This window comes from Galendromus occidentalis, unplaced genomic scaffold (genome assembly GCF_000255335.2).
Source record: "Galendromus occidentalis unplaced genomic scaffold, Mocc_1.1 scf7180000077463, whole genome shotgun sequence".
NCBI classification, from domain to species: domain Eukaryota; kingdom Metazoa; phylum Arthropoda; class Arachnida; order Mesostigmata; family Phytoseiidae; genus Galendromus; species Galendromus occidentalis.
In genome coordinates, this window is record NW_003805451.1 from 442383 (window position 1) to 452543 (window position 10161).

Below are 10161 nucleotides of genomic sequence, written 5' to 3' on the forward strand. Positions count from 1 at the left end.
AGTCGCCAACATTCCCTTGACTCAATTAAACCATTTTGTATTATACCGTCAAAATTATTTCCCACCCAATTCTGGTGTTTACAGATACACACACACACACAGTCGCCCTCTCCTCTTGGAGTCAGACAGCTGTTTGAGAAACTTGCTAAAGGCCTCCCTATACAAATAACATTTCGAGAAGAACTCTAAAGCGGAGGCCGCTGCCTTTGACGATGGCCGGCTCCGAGTCCGCTGGAAATTTCAGGTCTTCGTACTACGATAAGGCCGGAATCCGGTACGTTGAAGGTCGGACAAGTGTTTGAGTGAAAGAGCTGAGCATCGGTGAACGCCATCTAAAAATTCTGAGGGATGTGCTATGTCCGATTCTCGACTACCTCTGAGGGCACTTGGATTTCTTGACTTTTCTGACGTTTGGACGTGTGCTCCGGGGTGTACAGTGCAACGAATCGGCCTCTTCCGGAGAGAGATTGCATCGGAGAAGACGTTCCTCTTAGAATACAATTGTTGCTAGGGCCAGCGGTCGAGACTCAAACACTGGGGCCCCGACCCCTCTTATTGGATTCCCTCGTCCGAGCTGGTTGGAAACATGCGAGCTGGTCTGAGAAGGTGAATTTTTCCAGGAATGTTAACGAGACAAAAGCCCTCGATCAGGCTCTCAGCCGCAATCCTGTAGACATAGGGAAGTTATGCTGTCTCTTGCAACGGATAACAGTGCCGGCTTCCCATAGAGAACGCCTATGGAAACTTGTTTTAGGTGAGTGCGAGAAGACTTTCATTATTTTCAATTTACGCTTTACCTCTACATGTGATTTAGCGCGCATTTTGTCGAGAGGGGGAGAGGAGTGTGCCGACGGAATAATATGTACAGGAGTGGCTTTCCATGGAGTAGCTGTGTGATCCATGATTCAGGGACAAGCACGAGAAAATTTTTGCCGACAATTTGCGGGGCTTGGAGCTCATTTTTGTCCACGGACTCGAGGCAGATCCCTGCGACGTTGAATACCGATTCACATGATGCGATTCGTTGCTTCGGAAGTGCAAACAAATCCACGATCCTGATCAAGCTGAAACCCAGATCAGCTGATTGACCCGGGATGTATAGCGAGACCCCAGAATTGCGGATGCTGGGGGGCTCAACTGCCCTGTTGCTCCGATGTTACACTTACTACCTACGCTACGGAGGCCGTTCGATACATCGATGTTTCCATAACACTAGACTCAATCTCTGGATCTTTTCTAGAACGTTTCACCGATCTCTTAGAAGATTTCTCGCTCTCGATTCGAGTAATCAGGGGGCAATCTATGTCGTTGGGATCTTTGCAAGCTTCTCGAACTCGATGATGCAATCGCTACTTCGAGAAGTCCGTCTCGAACAGAGAAGATGAATACTCTCCGAGCGATTCTGGATAGTCTGATGTGTCTACCATTCGCAATGAGGCCACAGAGATTGCCTCCCCGATATGCGACAAGTTTCCGCAGTGACGGAGGCTCCGCGAGCCTGTACCTTTCAATAATGATGTTTCCTGGTGGACGGGAAATCGAAATCCGCATCTGCAGCGGATGTTGAATTGGAAGGTACTTGAGTCGACCGAGGCGGCTCAAGATGTGAATTCTGGAGTCAGCGAGAGCTCACAGCATTAAATTCATGAAGACACTTGAGCGTACGGGAGCTTCTAAAAAAGCTTCCGGCCTGATAGCAGCGTCAGAAGCGGTCTCGAAAATTTTTCAATTATGATGCAAGTCGAACCACTCCTGTCTTCCTCTCCCTGTGGGAGCCATCTATGAAAAGAGCTCCTTGGAATCATTTTCGGTCACCCCTATCAGAAATTCTTTGGTCCAAACATGTCTTTCCACCCCACAGGAATCACCCCGGCCGATTCAAGGATAGCTAAATCGATCGAAGAGGACCGGAGAGGACAATTCGAGATGCTCAAGTCAACGTTAGAAGTGATGCGTCTCATCGACGCGAAATCGTCTCCTGTTGAAACAGTGAGAAGCGTTCTAACGTCTCCTTCCGAGCGTCCTTATCTATCCGGCGACAAAATGATCAAATTCACCGATCTGTTTCAACTTCAGGTCACCTTGATGATATTGCTGGAGAGAGGGGAACTCCAGATGAACCACAAGAGTCAACTGGATTCGGCAATCGTTCGAGATCTCCAACAAGTGTTTGGGGTGATGTGCCATGTCGCATCCAAGCTTCAAGACGCCTACTGGTTAGCGAGGAACTTCCATAATCACATGGTGGAACTCCGCTTCGACACCAATGACTTGGTGAGTTCGACGCTTCACCAGAGCCTGAGCGCCTACGGCGGGAAATAGATTGATGGCCGATGTTTGACGTCGCGGACCCGCAGCCGAGCCACTCGCGGCAATACGCTAATTTAACTATTTGACCGTAGATCAGTCAAACACGAAGTTTGTTGGAAAAAGACGACCCGACGCTACTCGAGTGTCTTGTTCGGGGATCTCAGGATGGCACGATTTCCATACAGCACTGGTTCAATTTATATTTCGCCTCTGTCCTACCTGAGAGCGCTCTGCTCAAGTAAGTATAGAGCGCCAGCGAGAGTCCCCTGCGAGCAGCGACATTTCTCCATGAGCCCTAATCAGGCCAGCCCGAGGGAGAGCCTGAGCTTGAAGTCTATACCCCTGGAGTTCATTCTCCATCGGCACTTTCTATTATTCAGCCACTCCGTCGATGGAACTCTCTACGAAGCTCTAATGAAAGCTTTCTGCTCTACAGGGTCTGGGATAAGATCCTCGGCGGATGCGTGGGCAAGCTCGGTTGCAAGCATTTAACGACGACGGCCAAAATAATTTTAATCCAGCTGCGACCCGCGATCGTCGAAGCAAAAAGCAATGAACAAATTACTCAGATTCTCCATCAGCCACTACCAGAGGAGTTGGCAACGCCATTGTTAAATACGCTTAAGGGTGCAAACTAGTTCATGAATTGTTCTCTCTGCCAAAGCAAGTCCGAAGCTTCCTCAAACAGTCAAAGCCCTGCTCCGACCCAGCTTTCCGATCATCTCTTGAAGTACCTATGGAGCCGCGCCGTGGGACCATATCGCGAAGGAAGAGTCACGTTCGGGACAGGATGGACTGGGGAAAATGCATTGAAATTCCGATAATCAATTTGTGAGTGCCGGGAGCCGAGCGAGCTCCTCTAGTACTCTGGAAATGCGGTCTTTCTGTGAGAATCCAGTACAAGATCTCGAATGTGAGGCTATCACGACGATCGCTTGATCTGAGCTTCAAACAAGAGAAGCTCAGTGTTCATGAGAAATTCGAAGGACTCATGCATACTCGAAACGAGACGCCCCCCTTGGATCCGAACCGGGAACAGCGTCAACCGTGTTTTCTTCGTGAGGAGCATTCGATTTCTTTTCCCCCGTGGCTGGGATTCGCCTGTAGAGTTGTCCGGAGCGGCTTCGTGGCCCGCTGCCGCCCATGCACTCTCAGCTTACAGGTGCTTGTCATCGTGAGGACCATCCACGACGCGGTTCGGACTCCGAATTTGTTTCCGAATCTCGGTTCTATGTCACGGGATGCTCGTGCCCGCTCCTGCAGATCTCGTTCGCTCTCATGTCGCATCTAGCGACTCCTTCGTCCCGGAATATCTTAATACATCCACAGATATATTCGAGGCCGACCTGCGCTTGAAGGGGTTTAGGTGAGCATGAAATCCAGCTGAGCGCTATGTTCTCGGTCCCCTTGTCGCTTGCGTCTCATATGATAGCATCCAGAGCTTGTCCCGAACACGTCAGTTATGTCAACAGTGAAAACGGGATGGAACGCTGACGAGAGGATCGTCGATGCTGAACATTTGAAGTTCATAATTCGGTAGTACAAGAGATGATTGAGGAAGGTAAACTGTACTATCATGGAGAGGGTAATGTCAAGCTGTTGTTCACGGACGCTGGGCTGTGGCGTCGGTCAGAGTGTGGGTAATAATGTTATTGTTCTGTATTATAAATGAAGCCGGTAAAATATCATGATAATAACATATGTATTATAATAAATGAATAGTTATCGATGAACTCATGAGAAAACCCTTCTTGTTGTGTTGTGCCGATCTCGAGCACTTGAGTATTCGGAGTCCGTGGATAGTGCCTGATTCACCTGTATATTCGATGATGTGAGGTAGCCGCGGCCTCGATAAAACGGATTGCTCGCCGATGCAGATCCGTTACTCGGATGGATAGAAGACAGCGATCCGCGCACGATCTACGATTCCCTGCACGGTGACTGATATACGGAACCCTTTCGATTAGATTCTTCTGTATGCTTGAACCCCATCGAGAGAATCGCAGGAATCGCAAGGGATGGGCGACTCTTTCGCAAGCAGAGCCTCGCGGAACGCTCCTCCGTCGGGTTCGGGGCGTAGTCCATATCACCGACACCAAACTGTGCCCGATACGACGGTAATTGCCCGTCTGTGGCTCGGCATTCCTCTCAGCTGTTGGGCGGAGCCATCCTCCGAGACCAAGCAATGATTTGAAAAACGCAATGATATCAACTCGAAGAACTCTCCTCGACTTCTGGCGGTCCGCGAAAGAAAACGCCATTTGATTTCATCATCATCTTTCTCTTTTCATCATTCGTTCATTCTCATCTCATGGTGTTTCTCGGTAGGCTTATTATCTTTCCATATGTACAATTGAAAGCCAGCTCCGGAGAGCGCGACGAATATGATCGCGATCTTGATAAGAACTCGGAGCTCAAAGGGGAGCTCACGAGAGGCTGCAGGGGAGCACTTTATTATCCCATCAAGTATCCAGGCAGTTTGATTTTCATGAAAACCCAGCACGTGAAGAACGAGACCAAGATGCACAGAAAGCCCACCGCAGTCAACAGCAGCTGGAAGATTTCGAGTTATCTTTATTAATTAGCAGTTGCAGTAGAGACTTCGGATCGTACTGCGTTCAGGGAAGCTCTTCCTGACCCGCACAACTTAGAGTGAATGATACAATAATCATTCCACGGTTCGACCGCAATCCTCAGAATATGATGGGAATACCTTGTTGAGCCGAGGGGTGGATGGTTGTTCTTGGACTCGGTCGAGGATGACGAAACCTAGACCGCCGACTGTGAAGAGGAATGAAGATGCTAATCCTTCCATGATGTACTGACCGTTAACACGGTACGGCATGAAGGCCACCTGAAATTCTCCAGCTGCTCAGCTAGCAGGCTTTACTTGACCGGATTATCCAACCAATCCGAGTCCGAGCGGGAGCATTGGTCTCGGGAGAAGAATTTTCCGCTCATATTCGAGAAGGAAGATCACGATCAGCTGTTTGACAGCGCGGAGGGTCTCGGGGAATTTTTAGTCGAATATTGCTCGCAGAACGTCGCCGTCGCGATATACTCACAGGCTTTGAGTGGCCATGCTCGTCCACGGTGCTCCCGATCGAAGGTGGCTCAACGATCACATCATAAATGATTCCTCCGCAAACGAGGAAATAACTCAGGAGAACGAATGCATACACTGTCATGGGGGATGGCTGTTTGAGCCATGACGGTTTCCGCAGCCGGAGGTTTGGCGCGTGAATTACGCAGAATGGAGCCGCGTAAAGTGCCTCCATGATATCTAGTTGGGGGATCGGTGGCGTTTTTCTCACATACACGGCACCGGAATTCGCTTGCTGATGGAAGCGACTGGAAAAGTACCGCCGCCGAGGACCAGTGAGACTTATGTTTACAACGACGAACGAGAGAGCGAGAGAGAGCAGAAAAAAGATCCCTTAGCTGTCGGTGATGATGATGAGAACACCGGGCTGATCTCTGCCTGTTCAAATGACTCATTCAGAGGTTGTGGCAGACCCAAGGGATGAGCCGGTGGAAATGCTGCGTTTCTTACGCCTAAACTACGAACCGCACGTATAGCCGTAAGGCATCATCGTAATACGACGTTTTGTATGACGAAGAATGGTGAGCATGGATCATTCAGCTAGGGGCCGACTCGAAGTCGGCTGCAAACTTTGCGGAGAATCGGGGTCGAGTCCGGTCCGGCTGCATACATTTATTAAAGTGTATTAAGCTGCATTTATTTCTGACGTGCAGCATAATGGCAGTTCGCGATCGGTGTCAGCTCTCGATTCCGAGAGGAGTTTCGGAGCTTCATTTCTGCAGCTGATGCACTGAATCTCGAAATGTATTCACATACTCCAGGTCTGCCTCGGGTCTCCTGAAAACGATCAGTCTCTTGTCCTTCAGCTTCTTCACTCTCAGCTCGATTCGCATGACCTCCCAACCATCATCTGCTTCTTCTCCGCTGTCCTCCGTTTCCGTGCGGACTCCATTCGGCGATCTCTCGCAGTAAGACGTCAGAGCCCCAGAATCAGACGGACCCCAAACGCCGATCGAGAAGAACGCTTTCTCGGGAGTAGCGAAGAAGTTAGCGACATCACCTGGAATTTTTCAATGCGAAATAAAATGGATGTAGCGTTGATTCTTCGTCAAGTATGCTCCACAAGGGAGGCGGGAGGCGGCGCGGCGCGTCCTGGACTTATCCTCCCGATCTCAGAAGAAGAACCTCAAATTTCCTCTGATGGGATCATCTCGTTCTTCTGACATTCTGATGAAGATGGAGCTCGCAGTATCCTCTTTTAGCCTTGCCGACGCCTCACGACGCGACGGTCGGTGGAACTATCCGATCGAAGACGATTCACTGGTAGATGTGGTGGTCGGTCTTCGCTACAGTGAATTCGACAAATAAAACACGTCCGACAAGGAACTCTCTTAATCATCGATCGGAAGACTCACCGAGATCCAGTTTTCCGAACTCGATCGGCTCACCGAGCAGCTTTTTGACAACTGCATTCTCGCCAGTGATTTTTATTGTTTTCTGGAATTTCAATGGGCATGAATTATTGAGAGTAATCCTAGTCGTTCATTCCCTGCATTGAATGCTCAAGATACTTTATGCACGCATAGGATGAGGGGAGATGCGATTCTCCCTACAAACCTTATAATACCCGTAGGCTTCGAAGTGTCTCCGAAGGTAGAACTTCGAAATGACGATGACACCGAGCCCGCCTGTAGTCGCATAGGATAGGTATTTCAATGTCTGATAGAGATTCAGCTTGGCCTGCAAATATACCTCTTTCAGGACACTCGAAAATATCGTTCTATGTCACGCGTCGCGCGGTAGGGCTCTACACGGTCGTGGGATGGGACAACAGCCTGTACTTGGAGTCGGACATCTTCAGACGACTCTCACCATGCTCCAAGCCGGGGTCTCAGATTCACTCCTCGTCTTCCAGTCCCTGGTTTGTGAATTGGGATCCGCGCTCGGTACACCACCGGATAATAATCGCTTCTCCCCGGAACAGCTGATCGGTCCGTCGTCTGCTGTAGGATAACTCTTCGACTCGCGGAGCACTTTCCTGCGCGCGGAGTTATTATCGGTGGAGCAGTGGGATGTCGTCCCGTTTATCGAGCTCGAGAGGAGCTCGCTCAGAACTATCGCGTCAGAGCTGGAAATTCCGTTTATTTCGCTGCCTTCTGTGAGCTCCGCGTAGGCACGGGCTTACAGCTGATCTACTCGTCCGAGATCATTCTGGCGCCGACCGCTCTCATAATCGCGTGTAGTGTCTAGGGCTCGCTTGATCCAATCAGTGTTAGATGTGAGGTTTATCACTCTCACATCGCCGAAAGCGACACATGCTTCAGAATCATGGTTCGAGATGATTCTCCTCTGGGCAGCGGTATATCCATCATCGGGAAATTTCCCTCATATCCGAAGTTATTTACCAATGAGTACTGAAATTCATTTCACCCGCCAAGTATGCCCTGCCTTAAACAGAGAAATGAAGGGAGCCCCGTCCTGAGGGGAGGAAAAGAAGACGGGGAATAGAATGACGGTAAGCACTTCTGAGCTCAATCAGGAAGCGGAGAGATTGCACATGAAAGCTGTACTTTCTCACAGAGTTTCGAGGGGCCTTTGATGCGGAAGGACTTCTGGGACGACTGCTCTTTCGATTCTTCTACCGAGACAGCTGTATACTCCGCGGAGGTTGTCGCGCTGTCTCCATAGGCTAGGGGGACCAATACGCCTGGAGTCGGGCTCAGTTAGGTGAATCTGCGGAAGGGGAGACTTCTACACCGTAGCAGACAATGATTGTGCTTGTACATACTGTGGGAAGATGTAAATCGCCCGTCTGCACCTACTGGAGTATGCGAAATTCGAAGGAATGTCACTTAAAAGAATAGTGAAACGACTTTCTTGATGCTTAAGCTGCATATACAATGCGAAAAAAATGAAAGAAAAAAAAGTAGACCGCCCCCTCGTCAACTATCGGAATCAGAATTTCCCCGGATATGCCGATCTCCCACAGCTCACGTAACTTGAAAGTCCAATGCATGACGAAGTCCAGATCACTATTCATCACACTAGGTGCCCACCTCATCGACACGCATAGTCTGATGTTAGAACGGGCAGGAACAGTCCTGGATTCGACGACGAGGATAGCGAGGTCGGGGGGGATATCGTCCCCTTGATATCGAAGTTCGAAGGCGGGATGGCTTTGGAATAATAATATATTACTTGATGATTGCTTAAATCCATGAATGCGAGATCGCTCTCTGCTTTGCGAAATCTTGTCGTGTTCACCAAAACATATCGGTACCCTCGAGTCTTTCAGAACGTAGCGGCGCGGACTAACAACACACGGGAGCACTAGGGAGACATTCGGGTTATCGTGGTACATTTTGACATTTTTCGACGATGGGGAATAAATTGTCGCCCTGCAAAAGAGTCGAGGGAAAAAAACGCCGGTGACTCTCGAGATCGAAGTGTACCTGCCTCATCTATGGTCCGGGGCTTGAGCTTCACCTGGATGCCTTGCTGAATGTATCACACACCAACATGCATGAAGCAAGCGTCAGCATGTGTTGTTCCGTGAGGATCGATCCCACGCATGGTCTCACAATGGTGCTGTCTTGTTCAACATTGACGAGCGCCAGCCAATATTGAGAAGCGCCCTGATGGATTCAAAATTTCTTTGAGCTCCGAGAAGAGTCGGCTCGATCGTACTAATTCGTCCTCTAGAGCCCCGCATATGAAAGACCCTGCGTTCCCCACAGGCACCAACGCGCGAGTCCCGTATCCAGTGTTGTGTAAATATTTGTATCGACAAATATCGATATCGATACATCGATATCTACATATCGATTGATATCGATCTCTGAAGAACTGTGTAGCTTGGCTGGGGTGAGATTCCCATTATCTGTGTATCGTAACTGAGATCGCCATCCTAACTCTTGCTCTAGAAGGCTCCATAAGGATGCGAAGGATTAGCTATCACAGAATCGATTGCGATAATTACCACTAAATAGCTCGCATGGAATAGCTATTATGAACCCAAGAATGGGCCCTCACATCTGACCGTATCTGATAAAATAAGTCCCTTATATGCGGGACTTTCGGTTGGCTGTGCAATATCATCATGGCGATCTCGAGAATACTAACGACGAGCCTCGGGCTATTCTTTTCCTAAACATCTCCGGTGTCTCATCTAACCCAGGTTTGCTCACTGGGAGGTACCGTAAAAATAGAGGGGACTTTAGAGGTCACACGTCTGTGCATCGAAAATTCATGTTCATCTCCTTATTATTCTCCAGCGTCCGAGCTTCTCAGTGATCTCCTCCCGGGGTTCCCCTTCATCTTGAAACCAGCTCGGTGGGAATGTGGTCGCCAGCTAGCCGTTGACCCCTCAAGCAGGACCTCGAGTTCTTGTTCAATAGTGTCATGGATTCGAGCCTGTGCATCGGAAATTATCGGGAATCTACGAGTCGGGCTTCGCCGAAGCGAGTCTGGCGGTCGATTCCGATAGCTGTACCTGCATAGATCGGGGCGAATCGAATGGGATTTTAGCAGAGACAGGAACGGGAGGTCAATCGGACCATTACCGCTCTCCCTTGATGCCCATCACGCACAGCTTCATCGATATCGATTCCTTTGCTGCCTAATGAAGACCTCACTGTTCCAAAAGAGCTCGAACATGCACAGATCCGAAAAAGATCGGCCGAGTTCGGAAGATCTGGCGTATCAAGCATCAAGCTTCGTCCGTCCGCTCGGCGGTGTGTTCGGTGATAGGTGCTTATTTCTTATGGACGACACACACGCCGGCGATGATCACGTGTTCAGGCGTGATG

The 10161-nt window shown here is 49.5% G+C and overlaps 3 protein-coding genes across 3 annotated transcripts; 1 reads left to right on the plus strand and 2 right to left on the minus strand.

The window, feature by feature from the left end:
- Positions 1-127: 127 nt before the first annotated feature.
- Positions 128-3946, plus strand: TBC1d7 (TBC1 domain family member 7). The gene is made up of 6 exons (XM_003744233.2): positions 128-274; positions 621-754; positions 1862-1989; positions 2077-2274; positions 2403-2548; positions 2747-3946. Exons 1-6 carry the CDS (start codon positions 213-215, stop codon positions 2946-2948), a joined length of 870 nt encoding a protein of 289 aa, XP_003744281.1. The 5' UTR covers positions 128-212; the 3' UTR covers positions 2949-3946.
- A 657-nt stretch (positions 3947-4603) lies between these two features.
- LOC100901779 (oligosaccharyltransferase complex subunit ostc) lies at positions 4604-5588 on the minus strand. The gene is made up of 3 exons (XM_003744235.1): positions 5376-5588; positions 5024-5164; positions 4604-4863 (listed from the first exon to the last, which is right to left on the minus strand). The coding sequence occupies exons 1-3, from the start codon at positions 5586-5588 to the stop codon at positions 4765-4767; spliced, it is 453 nt and encodes a 150-aa protein (XP_003744283.1). The 3' UTR covers positions 4604-4764.
- A 174-nt stretch (positions 5589-5762) lies between these two features.
- Positions 5763-7359, minus strand: LOC100901638 (uncharacterized). Its single transcript, XM_003744234.2, has 4 exons — positions 7226-7359; positions 6971-7093; positions 6769-6850; positions 5763-6413 (listed from the first exon to the last, which is right to left on the minus strand). Exons 1-4 carry the CDS (start codon positions 7226-7228, stop codon positions 6124-6126), a joined length of 498 nt encoding a protein of 165 aa, XP_003744282.1. The 5' UTR covers positions 7229-7359; the 3' UTR covers positions 5763-6123.
- Between the last annotated feature and the right edge of the window lie 2802 nt (positions 7360-10161).